At 41.8% G+C, this 18803-nt stretch overlaps 1 protein-coding gene across 2 annotated transcripts in view; it reads left to right on the forward strand.

Annotated features, from left to right (window-relative positions):
• The window catches only part of VPS13A (vacuolar protein sorting 13 homolog A), a 144695-nt gene that overhangs the window by 76821 nt on the left and 49071 nt on the right, over positions 1–18803 (forward strand). The window contains exons 35-42 of one of the 2 annotated variants that reach the window (XM_083701850.1): positions 887–1037; positions 3632–3759; positions 4792–4964; positions 5592–5815; positions 8907–9139; positions 10180–10272; positions 10617–10973; positions 12590–12691. In XM_083701850.1, the coding sequence (XP_083557976.1) occupies positions 887–1037; positions 3632–3759; positions 4792–4964; positions 5592–5815; positions 8907–9139; positions 10180–10272; positions 10617–10973; positions 12590–12691 (1461 nt within the window). The remainder of the gene's footprint in view (positions 1–886; positions 1038–3631; positions 3760–4791; positions 4965–5591; positions 5816–8906; positions 9140–10179; positions 10273–10616; positions 10974–12589; positions 12692–18803) is intronic. The other variant, XM_083701851.1, reaches the window with a different exon arrangement.

Here is an 18803-nt window from a genome sequence, read left to right on the forward strand (position 1 = left end):
TAAATATAGTAAATAAACAAGGTTTCCATATATGGTACAAATTTAAATAAGCAAAAATATTAGGTCTTCCAGACCACTTCTGTATATAGTACAAAATAAATAATTAGTGCATCTTTCAGTGTTTGCTTATTCTTGGTCCCAGATTCTACAAGGAGAGATTGGAAGTGGAAAGTGTGCTTCATATTTGTATTCTTTCCTCCCTTAATCCTTTTATTGCAGGGAAAATGAGCCATAGAGATAAAATATTCAAATCAATACTCGGTTTCAGTTTTATCCATGGACAGGGAAGGGAGTACATGAGCCCAAGATCTGCTCCTGGTGCCGCTGCCCCACCCCTTCGCTTTTGAGGGCAAAGTATAGTTTGAACAGTCCAAGAAATGAGGAGAGGCAGAGCCTCAATTTCAATTTTTCTATTATTTTGAAATTTGCTATGTATTCAGTAAATATTTTCTCCACACAAGCATTTGAAAGTAAACATGGAATAAATTTTGATTCCCCCCCCCCCCTCCAGTGCAGTAGCAATGCATGAAGTGGTGGCGGAGATGCATTTGCCAGGGCAGGATGGGGCAGGATGATGATGTCGGTTGGTGGCAACGCACAAGTGCACACGCATACCTGGCAGCTGCAGGGTGCTGCCAGCCCAGTGGTCACTACCCTGCTCTATCCTTGCTCCTGCAAATGCAGCACTACTGATGCTGTTCTGCCCTCCTTGTCTGCAGCTGGTGCTCCTATACATGTTGTTGCTATTATTATTATTATTAAACTTAAGATGAATTTATAATCCTTATTACGTGGAAAACCTTTTTGATTCTAGAGGACCTGTAACATTTAATACAGTTTATATATACTCAGCCTGCAATTAAGAGTAACCAACTTCTTTTCAAAGCTGATTCTGAGTCAGGATGATATAACAACTATATTGAGAACACTGAATGAAAATATAGGGGATAGCTCTGGCCCTCCACCTCCTGTACCAGAAAAAAAAGATGTACTAAGCATCCATAGTGGAACAGCAAGTGTTTCCCAGCATTCTGGAGGTATGTGTTTTAAAGCTTAAACTACAGTTCTATTATCTCTTTCCAATAGAAGAAGTTATTAATTTAATTTAATAGTTACATGAACTATAAATTTTTGTTTTGAGTGAATTTAAATGAATATCTTACATAAAACTCACTTGCAACATTGGGTCTTGATCTACATAGTTTTGCTATTTAATTCATAGACAAAATTCTGTAAATGGGTTGGTGAGCAGTATCATCTACAGTTGGTATGTCATGGAGAGTTACACCACTTTTGCTATATTTTGACAGAGCCGTATTATATTTCATATATAGAAGCCTGCTCATATTAATCTTGGACAGTTTCTTTTGAAATCCATTGTTTACTTCCTTTTTAATGATCCAAACATTCTTTCTCACATGCTGACACACTGGGCACAGGTGTGTTTGCTCAAAGGCAAGAACATATGCTCATCTCAGGAACTTCTAACTAGTCCATTCCAGGAAGCCACCTCAATTACGTTACTGAGTTATTGTGCAAAGCAGTAGCTTAGTTATTTTGCCATCATTTCTGATTTTGCTTGTGTTATTTTTCTGTTAGTTGTGTGTGTTCAGGACAGGTGATTTGTTTTATGTGGCTTGTGCATGTTTGCCTCCTTTTGTGGGAAGGGATTCCTCCCCTTCCTGGAGTCATCGCTTCAGCTTAGTCTGTGATTTTTCCTCTTGCTAATACTTGCTGGTTGATAGCTTAATTAATTTTCCTGCTGTAACTTCTTCTGTTGATTTCCCTAGAGTAATTTCTTCTTGAAATGATTTATTTCCTGTAATTGATTTAATAAGATTGGTTTTCCATAAATGATTGAATTTAATAATTAATTCAAGCTCAGTTTTGTTCTTTGACTGAAGGTAAGGCAGATGTTGGGTTATGGTGGGCCCATGAGGCAGTGGTCTTAGCCATAAGGGCATCATGTGCTGCTTCTACCTTTGTTCGTTCAACACTTATGCCTTGATGATGTCCTAGATCAGGAGTGAGGAACCTCCATCTTAGCACACCAGTGATTCCAGTTCGGCTTGCACACCCAACTATCTATCAACTGACATCACTGGTGATGTCAACTGATGGGCAGGAGGACAGGGTTTAATCCTGCACTGGCTATGTGTCCTGCTCCCAGCAGAGAACAGGATTACACAGCCAAGGCATCAGGATTTAATGCCCACTAACCAGCAGATGAGTTGAAGTTAATGTGCTTTTTAAAAGCACAGTTCATATGCTTTTTGGCAAGCAGGCAAGTGGAAGCAGCAGGATGGTGGGAAGAGTCTCCCCACCCTCCCCTCCACTGCTGCTCACTTGCTTGCAGGAGAAGCAGCACTTCCACTTGGAACCACGGAAGCTGCCTTAAAGCCCTTCTCAAAACAGCTGTTTGAAGTACCCACACCCTTATAACTATACTTCACAAAAAAAGTATGCAGATTGGTGGGCATCATCACTTGCTAACCTTTTTACTCCTATAGACCAATATGGAATTATTCCAAAATTTTCATTCTGATTCCTTGCCATGGATGCTCCTTCTCTATCAGTTCCTCTGTACATGGTTTAAGTTTTGGTTCCTCATGGCAGTGACATCTGCAAAGGAGTATGTCTGAGTTGAATGCTCTGTTTGTGGCAAAACACCTGCACACCTTTCTCAAACCTGAGTAGTGCTGAGGATGTACCTTCCTTCATCCAAAAGGTCAGTTCTTCTTTCCATCACCAAGAGGAGCTCATCCTTCCTATCTTTTGCCCTTCCTCTATTCACCACATCAATGTCATGGAATCCTTTTAAAAATCTACATTTTCCAGACTTGTCCCTTCAGTCAAACTAAATCATTTGTGACCTTTTTACCATTGAATTACAATAAAGCAGTTGCAGCGGCTGTGGCCTTTCCCTTTCACTCTCTTCTTTATTAAGTTTGTAGGGCTATTGCATGGATTAAACCTAGTATGTTTACTCACCATTATAAAATGTTTTTGTGTACATCTGATGAAGTGGCATTTGGGAAGCAAATACTGCAGAATGTTCTTCCTCTTAGATAACCCTCCCTATTGGTTCTGGTCAGCTTTGGAGCATCCCTGCTGGGTCCAGTATGCCAGGGTCTCTTGGGGTTATCTGAAGGGTGTGTCTCCAGTCTGTTATCCTAGACCCAGGGCCACATACTAGATGTGCCCAAGCTTTCTGCCATGTTCACATGTTTTGCTTGTGGGTGGGTGCTGTGTATTTCTTATTTATCTAGCTTGGCAAAACATGCTTCCAGAAATGGACTGCTTAAAAGTTCCTTCAAGATCGGGGGGAACTAAATCCACGTGAGTCCAGTATGGGCTGGACCTGTTGTGTGTAAGGAAAACAACCTTAAGAACCCTATAGCCTATACAAAATCAGTTAACTGAATAACTATGTGTTAAGCAGAGTGTTTCATAACTGTCAGTCTGGCAAACTTATTGCTCTGGTGATGGTCATTGATGGCAAAATTGTTTTATTTACATTCATCTAGTTACGTTTCTTCTCTTTGAAAATGCAGTGCATTAGAGACTATAACTTTTTCTTTTTTCTTATTATGGTAATTATAATTGTGTCTTATGTTCCTAATGTTTTTAGCTGGAGTAAGAATAGTGACATCTGCTGTTGTAGAAGCACGTTCCTCAGTTAAGACTAAAATAGTACTGAAACTGGACTTCCAGATTGATTCCCTGACTCTAGTTTTGTACAGTCCAAATTCCAACCAGGTAAAGAAAACATAATTTTCTATAAAATAATCTTGGTGGGTTGGACCCAGATTTTCTGCAACTGGCTAGAGATTGGGGAGGAAACAACTACACATTCAAACCTGGAAAATAATATTTTATAGGTTTGTACTAAAATGGCAGCTAGTGCTGCCAATTGAGCAGAAATAAAATTTGGGGTTACTGGAAATACTTTGCATGAAATGAGTAGTTCAGTTCTTTTGGCCTGAATCTCGATTGGAAGAGTTCTTTTGGCCTGAATCTCGATTGGAAGAGGACCAAATGGTCCACATCCTCCAGGAACGCCTGGAGCTGTTAAGCGTCCACCCACTCAATCACTTTGCTCAGGAATGGAAGGTTTGAGACTAGGCAATAATTGGTTTAATAACCGCTTATTTAAGGGGGCCCAGGAAGACTCCCTTGCAGAGGGAAGCATTCACCACCCCATGGTGCCCATTGCTCACTCCTGCCTGGCTTGCTTTTATGAGCTGGGATGAGCAAGGATCAAGGAGACAGGTGGTGCCTTGGCGCCTGCCCTTGGTCAACATTACAGCACTCTTGTTAATACACCAGAATAAAGCTAAATGGTCACTATGGAGGGAATGGCAGCAGGTAGGATAGCAGAGTGAGCAGGGGCACAGTCCCAGTAAAAATAAAAATGAACAGTGTATTGAAGTGTTTTAAAACTAGCAAGTTTTTTTATATTGTGACAAAAGCAAGCATATCCCAATAGGGAACTTTTCATTAGGGTTTTCTTCATAAGTCCTGGTCATTAATGTTTATTTTCAAATGGAGCCTTTGCGTGCATCCGTTGTATGAACAAGAAGCCATGGGTATACTTTGGTACAACAGCATATATGTTGTGCAAATCACTTGCACAAATGTTTGTGAAACTCCTTCTGGTTGCAATTCTTTCAGTCCAACATTATATGATTTACTAATTAAGTTTTGATCTGATTGCAGTAACAGAATTTGTATTTTTGCAGAAACATTTTCTTTAATTCATGCATTAAACTATGCATTTTCTTTTCATAGCAGCCTACAAATCAGGGTGAACGAGATGGTCATTTGAAACTTGCAGAATTTAAACTGTTGTTAATATCAGCTGCTGTCAAAATGTTGTCAGATGGGTCAATGAATGCCTCAGTCAAATTAACAAACTGCACTTTAGATGATAAACGACAGACAGTCCAGAACGCTACACCAAGGTTGGATTTTCCTCAATTTTATTTTATTAAATCAAAAGAAAAACAAATAAAAGAATACTAAATTCTAGTTTATGACACCATAGCGATGGTACATAAAATACATATCCACTTTCATATTGTTAGCATATAGAGTTTGTATGTAGCAACTGAAATTAGTTAATTGAAGTTTTGCTTGGAGCACATCTTTAGCTGAAAGGTATTTTGACTGGGACTTGGTATAAAATAAGAAAGCTTATGTTTATTAAAGGAAGTACATTCTTGATAGGGAAGGAGTTCTGTACTATCTAGTTGAAGCTAGCTAGAAGCCATGCTTGCCTCTTTGTTCTCAGAAGATAAATTCCTTTCACCTCTAGGTTCAGAGAAGGAATTTGAGGAGGAGCAGGAAGTTGTAACCTGGATGCAACCTAAGATTTATCCATCTAAACATCAGAGAGAGAGAGAGAGTCTGGGAATCTGGAGATCCCCTACTCTATCTGTCTTAACCCATGCAAACCGCTCTCAGAAACTGAGTTGAATGCAAACTTCTAGCACTTATTAGTACCAAAGTGGTTATTGTCATTAAGAACACTATTGGTCAATGTAATGCTTTTCTAATTATAGTGTTTGCTCTACTAACTTGTCTTTCAGAATGGTAGAAATGAAGCGTGAATCCGAAAAGAAAGTCATGATGGATATATCTTATAAGCAGGCGAGAGATGGCAACACTGTTCTTGACACATTTGTTAATGAGACATATGTTTGTGCTAGCATAGAATTTCTTCTTACTGTTGCGGATGTATTTCTAAATGCTACTGCTGAAAGTGCCGCTGCACAGAAAAACTTCAAGCAAACTTTGGCTGTAAAGGAACAAGGTAAGTGATCCGTACCAGGACACTGCGGGTGCAGACTGAAAACCTGGTTAATTATAAGTATTTCTGTACTGCCATATCATAAATATCAGGGTGGTATACAACAGTAAAACATAAAACACTACAAAAAACAAAACACATACCGTATTTTTCGTCCCATAGGACGCTCCGTCCCATAGGACGCACCTAGTTTTTTTTGGGGGGGGGGGGAAATAAAGGAATTTTTTTCCCCTTTATTTCCCCCAAAAAGCAGGTCGGAGAAACCGAACCAGGTCGAGGAACAGCGGGATGGCGGCACTGTGCCTCCCTGCTGTCCCCCGAGCTTGTGGGGCTGGCCGATGTCTGCCCAGCGGGAGGAGCGCTCTGATTCAGGACGCCCCGCCCGCTGGGCGGCAGGCTGCTATCCGCAGCGTGGGGAGCCCTGCGGGAAACTCCTGCAGGGCTCCCCACGCTGCGGATGTGTTCCCAAAGCGCCGGGCGCCCTGAAAGCAGAGAGCCCGACGCTCCGGGAAGCAGGCTGCTATGCGCAGCCTAGACAGCCCTGCGGGAACTACTGCAGGGCTGCCTAGGCTGCGGATGTCTTCCTGAAGCCTGGAGAGTGAGAGGGGTCGGTGCGCACCGACCCCTCTCGCTCTCCAAGCTTCAGCGAAAGCCTGCATTCGCCCCATAGGACGCACCCAGATTTCCCCTTCATTTTTGCAGGGGGGAAAAGTGCGTCCTATAGGGCGAAAAATACGGTAATCATTAAAGTGACTAGCTGATCAATTTTAAACAGCTGCAAAGGCCTGTTAGCAGTGCTATTTTTCTAGAAAAAGAGGTGCTGGAACTCAGCATGAATGCCTCCCTCATTCTCTTAGCATGGCAATGGAGCCTATCTGAGAGGAGCCAGAACTGAGTTCTGGTGAATTCCAGCTGGAAAAAAAAGCCCTGCCTGTTAGCATGAAAAGGTCTTCAAGGGACACCTGAAAGTCAAAAGCAAGGATGTCTGCCAAATCTCTGCTGGAAGAGTATTCCACAACTGTAGATACGGGCTGAAATGTTACTTTTCTGTCTTTCCTAATAGAATCACCGTCTATCTGAATTTCTCCCTTCGGTTATAACTTGGTATATGTTAAACTCACTACATGACACCCCAACCCTTTTATTTTCATGTATTTCTACTTTTACACTTTATCTATCTTGGAGGATTCTAAGTCTTTATTTTTAAAGTACCACAAGGCTTATGTATGATAAAAATAATATGAGATACAAGATATACATTTTAATAGTGAGAACGATGTTAAACATTAGAAGGAACTTTATGACGGTAAGAGTTGTTCAACAGTGAAACAGACTGCCTCAAAAAGTGGTGGACTCTCCTTCATTGGAGGATTTTAATCAGAGAATGGATGGGTATCTGTCAGGGATTCCGTAGCTGTAATTTCTGCATTTCAGGGGGTTAGAATAAATTATTCTTTGGGTCTCTTCCAACTCTACAGTTCTATGATTCTATCATCAAAGGACTGGTCTTTTGCTGCTAAATTAAAGCTTTCTATAACTTGCTTTTTATAGCTAAAGTATGTGATAGTTAATTTAAACTGAATTGAATTTAGAGTGAGTTTCTGACTATATAGTCTAAGCACATCTTATTTGGCAACTGACACCTGAAGCTGACCCATTCTTCTATCCCATTAGCGTTCCTTTCTCTCTGTTCATGCGCTCCTTTTTCCCTCCCTGGATTCCAAACTTCTTTCCCTCTATGTAGTTTCAGAATAATTAGGAAAAAACAGTATTTTATTTGATAAAAACAAATCTGTTGTGGTGCTGTAGTTTATCCTGACAGTATGGCTTTGGAAAAAATGTTGTTTTCCTCCCAGCTGTCTGAGAACAAATTAGTAGGCTTTTGTAATCTCAGTGTGTATAAAGGTAAAAGGTAAAGGTACCCCTGCCCGTACGGCCAGTCTTGCCAGTGTGTATACAGCACATTAAATCAGGAAGGATGACTTTTACTTGCTTTCCAGAAAGTAAGGCCATTTTATCCAGTGGGGCTTACCTCTGCATAGCATTGGAATCCCAATCTGTGGTTGTCATGGTGAAAACTAAAGCAAAACAAGTCTTTATTTCACATTAGTAAATCCAGAACACTTTATTCAAAGCCAGTAAAGGCTAGTAGAATAGAATATCAATATATTGTGTATAGCCAGAGGCCTTTACAATGTACAGCAGAGGATAAGAACAAGGCTTTCCTCTGGAATCACACAACATGACCTGTAAAAGTTTACAGCATAAGGTTTTAAAATTAGGAAGCATTAGCATATCTATAACGGAGCTTCTTAGCTGGCAGAGCAAATTTGGCTACCAAATGTGTAATTTGAAGATCTTTTTCAGCTAAAAGTTCTACTGTCACTTCCGGGGGGGGGGGGGTGTCGGCCTGAGAAGCAGTTAAGAATAGATGATTAAGAATTTTACCTGGGCATTGTATATAAGGAGCAAATCAGCAGGTAATGCATGATACCCTTGAACTGATTGCATCCATAAATGCATTCGCTTTCCATATAGGGAATTCCCAGGTATCTCCCCTCTAAATATGCTGAGGGCATCTGTTGGAACCTTAGTTCAACAAACGTCCTACGCAGCTGCAGGAAATTCAGTGTCTCAAAGTAATGGGACCTTGAGAGGTTGATCTTGATTTGGGGGGTACCAAATAGAATAATGGGCAGCTATAATGGATGCTCTATCTTGATTGGCATCCTGGTTGAAGATCCAGGCACCAGAGGTGAAATGCTCCTGCAATGAGGGGGAGGGCAAACTCTGTAAGGGCTTCTTGAGGAGAATCCCTTGTGCAGCCTCCCCTGCTGGGCAGAGGGGGATCTTTCCAGATTTAATGGTAACTGATCACTCACTGTGACAACAGGCCATATAGTCTAGCATTTGTTTGTCCACTGGGGGAAACAGAATGCTGGACAAGATAGACCTTTGGTCTGATTCAGCAAGGCGGCTCTTAAAATATTAACATTGGAATTTATCATCATTTTTACTTAAAAGCAAAGACTAGGGATGGATTGATGGTTGTGAAGTAAAATTGGATTAATTGTACTAAATGTTGCATTTTTAGTTTCTGTACAACCGGTATCCACAATGGAAATAAATGTCGTCGTTAAAAATCCTGAGATTGTGTTTGTGGCCGATTTAACAAGAAGTGATGCTCCTGCACTGGTGGCTACAGCACAGTGTGAAGTCTCCATGAAATACGGCCCTGAAATGTATAAAATGACAGCTGCTGTTAAAGATATAAAGGTGAAAGCCTGCCCTTTTCTTCCAGAAATGAGAAAGGGCAGTATTACTACGGTAAGATTATAAGATAGCTAAGGCAGAAATGTGCAGTGCTATGCAGATGTAAATTAAACCTGTGCTTATGGTATATAACAGGATGCAACATAAATGAGTCTCTTAAGACAATAGTTACCTTCTATAGTGACCCATAGTTCAGTGGTCCTTATCTGACCTCCTATCACTTCAGTTGAGGAGGGGCGAGAATGTTGCAGCCCTGCTGCTGCATTTACACCTCATCACTCTGCCTTGAAGCTAGTGATAAGAGTAAACGCCACCACCCCACTGACTGCTACTGGTCACCTGTAAGGGCAATACCTGTACACTGGGACTTCTATGGAGATGTGCAACCTTATTTGATTACAATATAGATAAGATTATATTTTATCATCTGTACTGTGCTGACGGGAATTGCACTTGTTCTGAGTCTGCACCCACATCGCAGACCATGAGTTTGGTGCTGCGTGTTCAATCCTCAGTCTAGCTCAAATTAACAGATAAATTACATGAAAAGGGTAACAAAGACTTTAAAAGAGAATGGGAACCATTTACAACATATATGGAGAAAGAACATAAAGAATTGGACTTACTGGCAGGGTTTGAATAAACAAAACACAATTGAACATAACAAAAAGTAAGATTATATTGGGAAAATTTTGGGAAACAACACGCAGGGTGAGTAATATGGAAATAAAACAAAATGGCAATATGAGGGAAGTCCAGGGCAGGAAGGGGGGAAATATGGAAATTTTTTGGAGAAATGTTGTTAGAGAATGTATACATGGAAAAACAAATAAAAATATATATATTTTTAAAAAATCTTAATCTAACTGGAATTTGCTTGAACAGCGCCATGTTGTGTGCTTGTATCTCCCTTCCTTCTAGGCAGCTACCCATAGGTAAAGAAATTTGCCCATTTTTTTACAAGTTAGGATGCTTGCATTTGTTTCACAGACTGCTGTTTTGCATAGGAAATGTATATGATATTCACTGTGCATTTAGAAAGCATTTTTAACTGGGAAATTTATATTTTTCAATTTATTGTGATTTATATCCAGATATTGCAGCCCTGTGACCTCTTCTTTGAGATGATACAGTCAGGTGGAGATCCTCAGAAAGCTGATCTGTCAATTAAATCCCTCACAATTAAGGTACATTTAAAATTGTGTCTGGATTCATCCCTGGGGGAAAAGATGGTATTTTTTTGCCTTTACAGACCATTTTATACATGTCCTTACACTTTTTTGTTTTTCACGTTTTGAATCCATCATAAGACTAAGACGTCCCTTGGAAAACTGAACAAATAAGTTACTCAGAGGATAGTATTACATTGTTTCAGTCCTTCCACTGCCAATTTCAAACATATAATCCTATTTGTATACCTATAATAATACTGCATTTGTATTTCTTCTAATATGTAGTGATTTCTTGATTCACTAAGTCAAATTAGAAATACATAGTTCTTCATTTGAGAATAATCTTTTTTTAAACTTAGGTGACGCCAATTATCTTAAATACAGTAATAACCATTACATCAGCACTCTTCCCAACAAATGAGACTACGGAGAAAGACATTAGTCCAGTACCTCCAGATATTTGGGATCAGAAGAATATTAAAAATCTAAAAATGTGGTTTCTTGAAGAGTCAAGTGAAAATAAAGACCCTGCTTCTGTAATTGAGTTGGTCCCCACAGGAGAGACGATGAAAATGAGAATTGAAACTGTTGTCATAACCCTTGAAGCTGGGGTTGGCCACAAAACAGTGCCAATGCTATTGGCAAAGTCATCATTTTCTGGAGAAGTTCGAAACTGGAGTAGTCTGATCAATCTCTCTTCTCGTCTTGAATTAGAGGTGGGTAGAGTTTTGTTCTGTTACAGGAGAAAAAGGCAGACATTTAAAGCTGTTTTGTGAATTGTGTCCACTGCGCAGAAACTGTTAGAAACAGTATTTGCATGTTGGGTGTAATAGTTGCCTAGCTACTTTGGTAGTAAGAATTCAGCTTTCCCCACAACATTTCAAATTTGGTAGCCTTTTGGCACCAGATGGCTACTGAATAATCTATACCATTAAAGCACAGTATTTAGTAGTTCTGTCTTCAGATATCACATTGCAACGTATCCTCCTTGCCCAGAAAAAAATGGATTCAAGGTATCATGCAGTTGTATAGGTCATTATGATGTCTCAGCGCATTAGGGCAACATGGCATTAGAGTATCTTTCACATATTTCCTTGTTCCCTTGAAAACACATGGAGGGATCAAGCTGGGGTTATAACTTGAAATATAGTGTAGTGTTGTGAACGTGCCCACCAACTTTCACAGGTAGGATTTAGTTGGGAACAGTGGCACCACCTTGCACTGAAGATTGAGGGCCCATTGTCATGTGTGCGAGGCACACTTGTGACTCACACGCACATGTGACGTGCTTGTGACATTGCACAGTCAAGAGAAAGCCGGGCACTGGCGTACAGCAGAGCGCCCCGCCATATTGGGAGGGTGTGGGGTTTCCGCCCCTGAAAATGCCTATGTATGAATTTGTTTTATGTGTGAAGATCAGTGCATGCTAATCAACACACAGTCTTCACAGTAAGGCGCTATTCCGATGGCATGAGTATTACAATGACCGGTAGATTCTTATCTGCTGTATCCTTCATCTGCCTTCACAGCTGTTGTCACATAGCGCTTGTTATCTTCTGCCTGTTCTGCCATTGAAGACTTACTGGATCATTCTTTCTAGCTCCTCCCCTTTGACCTTACTGCAGTGGGTGACCCTACTGGGAGTATGAGGCGCCCGATGGCTTCGCTCACAGGGATAATAGAAACGTGCAAGCCCATTCACCATGACAAGGTGGTGATCCTATGAGTGAGAGGCTGGGCGCTGCACCAAGCTGTGCGCCCAAGCACACCGCGGTCAGGAGAAGGATGATCACAGTCGCATATTCCAGAGCACCAGCACCCTGCACATTGAGGGGGCCCAAAACAGCTCAGCCTCCATGAGTCTGTGCCCCTGGTTGGGAAGCTTCTGTAGGCATGGCCAATGCTGAATGTCTTTTTAGAATTAACTTATTCTTAAGATATTTTAGTGCTTTGGGATATAATTAAAACCAAATGTGTTACTCTAAAGCAGAGCTTTCCAAACTGTGTTGGCTGCAGTGTGTAGGTGTGTCACAGAAATGCTCCCAATTCTTCTCCTGGGGCTCGAAAGGGATTAGTTCAACTACCGGTTTGCTATTAAAACTGAATTACTGTATCACGAAACGATGTATGTCTAAAAAGTGTGTCACCAACATTAAAAATTTTGAAAGCCTTCTCTAAAGTTTTTCCTCCAGTTGGGCAAATTAATAATATAGGCATAGTGATTGTCATACAATAATAGTCCATTGAGTTTTTAATAATGTTTTTCATTTTCATTACGTGCTATAAATGGATATCACTCATTGTACAGATTAATTATGTTTTGTATTTTTAGGTACATTATTACAATGAGATGTTTGGTGTTTGGGAACCATTGCTTGAACCACTGGAAGTTGAAAACACTGATGAATTCAGACCTTGGGTTCTAGAATTGAAGGTATACTTTTAGAAATACAAATTCATTTTGGTATAGGATAGATGGACTTTAATGTTTGAATAGATGTTCTTCTTTCTCAATTTTATATAATATTTCAAAATATTTATTTCCATTTATTACTCATTTCCAATATAACATATCAGAATGATTTAACAATAAAAACATAAACAAGTTCATATTTGTGATCCTGCAAACACATATACTTAAAATTCTTCATAATATGAGAACAATAGTCTTGTACCTGTTGTCACTGGGTAGAAATATATCCTCACTTAAGAAGTAAAACATGGAAAGGCAGGCCTCTTTGAAGCAGTTTTAAAGCTGCATCCATTACTATGTACTGAGGAACCTGAACCTGTTTTAGGCTGGAAAGAGTTATGCTGAAAATTTGCTGCTTCAGTCTACTTCATGTCATTTGCCAGGCTGCAATTCAGGAATTATGTATTTATCATGCTGTATTCTGTCCTTCCTCTTTCATGTAGCGTAGACACACTGCACACTGTATGCAGTAGGGGCCCTGCAAATTCAAATTTATTTATTTACGGCTATTAGCCCATAAAATGTGTACAAACCTAAAAGCACAGAAACATAAAAACCAGTACATCTAACAACAGAAGGGGAACACCACGATGCAAGGGTGGGTCATTGAGCAGTGACAAATAACAGCTTGGGGCCCGGAAAGATCCAAGGGACGGTTCCCAGAAAAAGGAGAACTGGAGACGAGATCCGTCATGCACTCTCATCATAACTGTCCGATTAGTTTTTGTTGTTGATGTTGTTTTTTGGTGGTTTTTGTGTGTGAGATAACCGCATTCAGGAATCTCGCCACCTGCAGAGTTACAGAAGGATCTGTATCCTGCAAAAGCAGTGCGGCATGTGACTCAACAGGCCTGCCAACCAAGCGCAGTAAAGCAGGACCCAGGAATTTAGTCCTGGCTATGCTATGTAAGGGACAGTTGAACATTATATGTGGAAGAGATTCAACTGTTTTCCCGTCACACTCGCATAGCGGAGACACCAAACCCTTGGAAAATCTGTGGCTCAGCAGGTTCGATGGAAAAACATTGAACCTTGCACGAATAAATGCAAGTCGGTGTGGTACAGATGAAAGAGATGACATATATGATGGAAGGCCAAGTGGTGGGGTTATTCCATGATACCTGGAGGAGCAGACACCCCCACCCCTGGAGAGGTTGTGTTGATTTTCAATGTCTGCTAATCTTTGCTCGATAAGGCTTTTGGCTGAGCGTAGGTTCATCTTTAAGGAGTCTGCTGGGGAAATTCCGATGCTCAGAAGTTTGGCATGGATTTTTCCTACCCACGGATTAACAAAGTCATCCCGCCAGAGGCACTGAAAGAGGTAATGGTCGGGAAGCCTATGCCAGCTGGACAGCCAGTAGCCAAAGACTCGCTTCCAGATGACAGTCTCCAATGATGCAGTCCTTAGCTCCAGATGTATGGCTGCATTGCTCACACACATGGGGAGTTTCAGGAGGCGACGGAGAAACTGATTCTGCAATGTCCCCAGCGATGTTAAATTGGACCCTGGGGCCCAGAGTGGGGCAGCATAACAGAGGGTGGAAACCACTTTTGCGTGGTACACCTTCAATGCAGAAGGGATGTGGGAGGCTCCGTCGACCGCAAAAAATTGGAGTAGAGTGTAAAGTATTGTTTTCCCTTTGTTCAGTAAATACTGTATCTGTGGCTTCCAGCTTAGGTTGTAGTGAAAAAAGACTCCCAGGTATTTAAATTTGAAAACCTGTTCTAATTGGACTCCATCTAACTTCCAGCTATAAGTTTTCCAAGACCTGGTAAAGACCAGTACTTTAGATTTTCCATGATTAATTGTCAGATGGTTGAGTTTGCAATAAGCCGCAAAAATCTTTAGAGCTCTGCATAAACCGACTCTAGTGTAGGAAAGGATCGCTGCATCGTCAGCATATAGGAGCAGAGGGCAGCGAAAATCAGCTAGGCGGGGGGCATGAATGTTGGCTTGAGACTCACTCAGAAAGAGCTTCATGTCGCTAATAAACAAGTTGAAGAGGAGTGGGGCCAAAATGCAGCCTTGGCGCACTCCTCTATTTATTGGGACCTCATTGGATAGGTTTCCCGCCGGTGTGAGTCTCACTCTAGCCGACGACCCGTGGTGTAATTGGGTTATAAGCCATAACAGCCTTCTATCTATGCCCCATCTCTCTAATTTCTTCCATAGACAGTTTCTTGGGATACTGTCGAAGGCGGCCTTTAAGTCTATGAAAGCGACACATAGGCGCCCCCGACAAGGGGCAGAATATTTTCTGGCAAGATGATACATAATTACCATATGGTCCGTGGTCGAATAATTGTTCCTAAAGCCCGCTTGCTCATGACCAATCAAATTTGAGTCATATGCCCAATGGGACAGCTTAGACAGCAAAAATTTTGCATAGATTTTCCCGATGATAGACAAAAGGCTGATGTTCCGGTAGTTCTCTGGGTCAGCAGGGGGACCCTTTTTATGGACTGGTACGATCACGGCCTCCTTCCATGACCTAGGGATAAGCCCCGTAGAATTAATTGCATCAAAGACTTTGGCCAGAATTTCAGCCCACCACCTCGGTTGCGCAACAATAGCCTCAGCAGGGACTAGATCCGGCCCAGGGGCTTTGCCCGTTTTCAGATCTAGTATCAAGTCCATTATCAGCTCTGGGTCGGTAGAGGGCCACAAAGGTAGATGGTCGGCTCGGAATTCCGTGGATGAGTTGGATTCCTCTGCCAAAGAGAAATATTTACTCAAGAATTGTTCCCATGTGGGCGCAGGGATAATCGCCAGTGGGTACTTCCTTCCTCTTTTGTTTATCAGAGCCCAAAATTCCTGTGGTCTGCGGGATCTAGAGGCCGCAATCAAGGCTCGCCAACGCTTTTGGTACCATTCGCGTTTGGCCAGCTTTAAAGTCTGTTTGTATGCTCTTTTGGCTTGTAAATAGGAGGGTGGTAGAGCCTGGGCATTAGAGTTTTTGTATTCATTATAGATAGAATGAAGAAGGGATCTTGCTTGTTTGCAAGAGGTGTTAAACCAAGGGGCCCCAGTACTGCAATGCGCCACTTTCGCCTTTTGAGGAGGTGATGTAAAAAAAGTGGTAAGGTTTGTTATAAGAAGGTTAAAAAGTTTCAAAACCGAATTGAAGTCTTGTAAATCAGTAGTTACTTGAGGTAGATAGGCAATGATTTCCCTATGAAAAAATTCCTGGTATTTTTGGGCCACAGCCTCCGACCATTTGATCCCTCTTATTTTGGTCGATGATGAGGTTTCCAGAAGGACTGAGTGTTTATAGTCCTTCTGGCACCGGAACAATGACAAAGTGGTCACTATTGGAAGGTGATCACTGAAATGTTGGTTTTCAACTTGGAAGGAAAGTACATTAACGGCCAAATTTGCAGAGATCAAGAAGTAATCGATAACACTGTTAGATGCTAGTCCCAGGTGAGTGAACTCCCCCGGTATGTCGGGGGGGAAGGTGCCGTTCAAGAAGACTAGATTCAGGCGAATGGCCATTTGGTAAAGGGTCACTCCTGCTTTGTTTACTCTGTTGTCCTTTGAAGTTCTAATTCTGGCATGTTCCAAGTCAAAGTTGTCCAAGCATGGGGGAGTCCACCGTTTGGACTTGGTTAGTAGGTCCCAGTTTGTGGCAATACAAGCATTAAAGTCTCCCCCAATTAAGGAGTACGAGTTAGGGCATTTGGTATGACATGACAATAGGTGATTTTCAAATGATTCCCATCTCCAATCAAGATCAGGTGCAGAGCCTTCAGGGGGGAGATAGACATTAGTAATTAGTAATGAGGACTTCCCTTCTGCGATCAGTCCAGATAGAGCAAAAGGCGGGGAAGCCCGTACCAGAGTGAATTTGGCGTGAAGTTGGAGTGAGATCCCAATCAAAAGACCCCCTTTGGGGCGACCACCTTTCAAGGAAGGGGAGGCCGGAAGTGTTAGAAGATCAAAGCCGTCTATGGTAATCTCTTCCTCATCCCATGTTTCTTGGAATAGAATGATATTAAATGAATTTATATACTTCCTGAATTTGGGATCTGATTTTTTGGTTCTCCAACCAGCAATGTTCCAGCTAAGTATTGATAATGTTAGATCCTTGTGCTGTCCCGGTAATTGTCACTTTGAGTTGTTTAATAGGTTCTTGGAGGTAGGAGGAGGACCCATAAAGAAATCAGTAATTTTAGTTTGTGCGGATAAGGTCTTCTTCTGTGTTGGTCGAATCCATGATTTGGTAACATTAACAGGCAGGGAGGGCTTTGCCGGGGAGGAAGAATTAGGCAAAGTTGGTGAGGTCGGATGCTGTTCATTGAGGTGAGTAGTAGTAGGTCTTTGATGGGCTATACTAGTAGATCCATCAGAGTTGTCAGTCTTAACCAGGGTAGCGCTAAGAGGTGTTCCAGCCATCACTTGTAGTTGTTGCGCAGATGGAGAAGAATTATCACGCAGATGTATAGAAGGACGTGAGCGTGGGGATGGTGCATGCATAATCATTTCCTGGTGATCTTCAGACAGGGTAGATTCTAGCTCTGGCATTGAAGCAAAGGATTCATCAACTTCCATATTTTGATTGGACATAAGGTCAGAGACGGGAGTGTTGAGTTTATCGACCTCCTCCACGGTAGAATGGTGCTGTTGGTCAACAGGTGACTGCTGATTCAGATCAGTAGGGGGTAACAAAGTAGCAGGTTGAAAGCTTATCAAGGCATTTGATGGAGACGCCTTGTGGGACGTGGAGCGCCTGCTCTCCTCTCTCGTCGGCATAAAGGGGTCCCCTAGCGATAGGAGTCTTTGTTTGAGTAGATCCAATCTGTCGAGAATAGCCTGCTGTTCTTCTGAAGGGAGTTTTCCATAAGAGGAGATAAGATTTCTCTCTTCAGGGATATTCCAATCTCCACTTGCAATTGGATCATTCCTCAGCGTAACTAGATGGGCACTTGGGATCGCAGGTGGAACAGGGGGTACCCGGCTAGGTGTTTTTTCCTTTATTATTGGAACAGAAGGAGGTAACGAGCATTCATTGTCGGTTAAGAAGTTGGCAAAAAGAGGTTTGACACTCGTGTCCTTAAAGACTCTTGTTGTTACAATCTCCCAGGCTGCCAGCTGGTCTTTTTGTCTTGCAAGAAGATGTGGGACCCTTGCAGACTGGAAGGAGAGCATAAATTTCCTTGGCCAGGGCGTGGCATTTAGGGGTACTACAGATATAAGATCTATCTGGAAAAAAGGGATATTTAGCAAATCACGTAGGTACCCTTTAGCCATCCTCAGGTTATTCCACCTAAGTCTGGGGGCGTCACGGGAAAAAATGGATAGACATATTTTATTAGGTTGAAAAATCAAGGATTGCTTGTTCCTTTGGGGCAGTGGCAGCCTGCTTCTAGAACCCTTAAGGTGAGATTTCTGGTCATGTTGTCTCTTTAAGGCACTTACAAGCTGCACAGGAGATTGATGCAAATTAGATAGCTCAGTTGAGGAAGATGGATGCGTCAGAAGGGCTTGTGAAAGTTTATTCAAAGATAAAGAAATCCCTTCCAATTGCTTGAAAATGTAGCTTAAAGTCCTGATTACTAGTTGTATTTGATCAGGTACTGATTCATGGGCAGTTTGCCCTGATGCGTCCTTTTTTAGTGATGGCGAAGGTGTAATTAAGGTGTCAGGAAGGGGGGCTTCCCTATGGCTTCCATCCGCCTCTGGATCAACTGGCTTTTCCAGCTCCCCTTGACCATACAGAGGCCAAAAGCGGTTGTATGTTTCGACCGCAGAAACAATTACTTGCTCTGCTTGGCTGTTATTGTTAGTAGGTGGTGAGGGAGATTCAAGCTTTGACTGCTTTGACTGCTTTGCTCTTGGAGGTGAACAACCTTTCTCAGCAGATCTTGGTCGCTTGCCATGACCCATTTGTCACTGTCTCACTGACTACGGAGGTTAAAAGTAGACGTAAACGGAGATAAAAAGAGAACTTATCTTTTGTGGACACAACTCCTCTGCTATTCCTCCTCCACTGCTCAGCATAACCCAGTCTTCAAGGCGGCGTTTCTAATCAGCAGCAGGCTTTCTCAGCAGAAGGTTTGAATATCCTTGTTA

The sequence above is a fragment of the Podarcis gaigeae genome (genome assembly GCF_964106915.1).
Source record: "Podarcis gaigeae genome assembly, chromosome: 11".
NCBI classification, from domain to species: Eukaryota; Metazoa; Chordata; class Lepidosauria; order Squamata; family Lacertidae; genus Podarcis; species Podarcis gaigeae.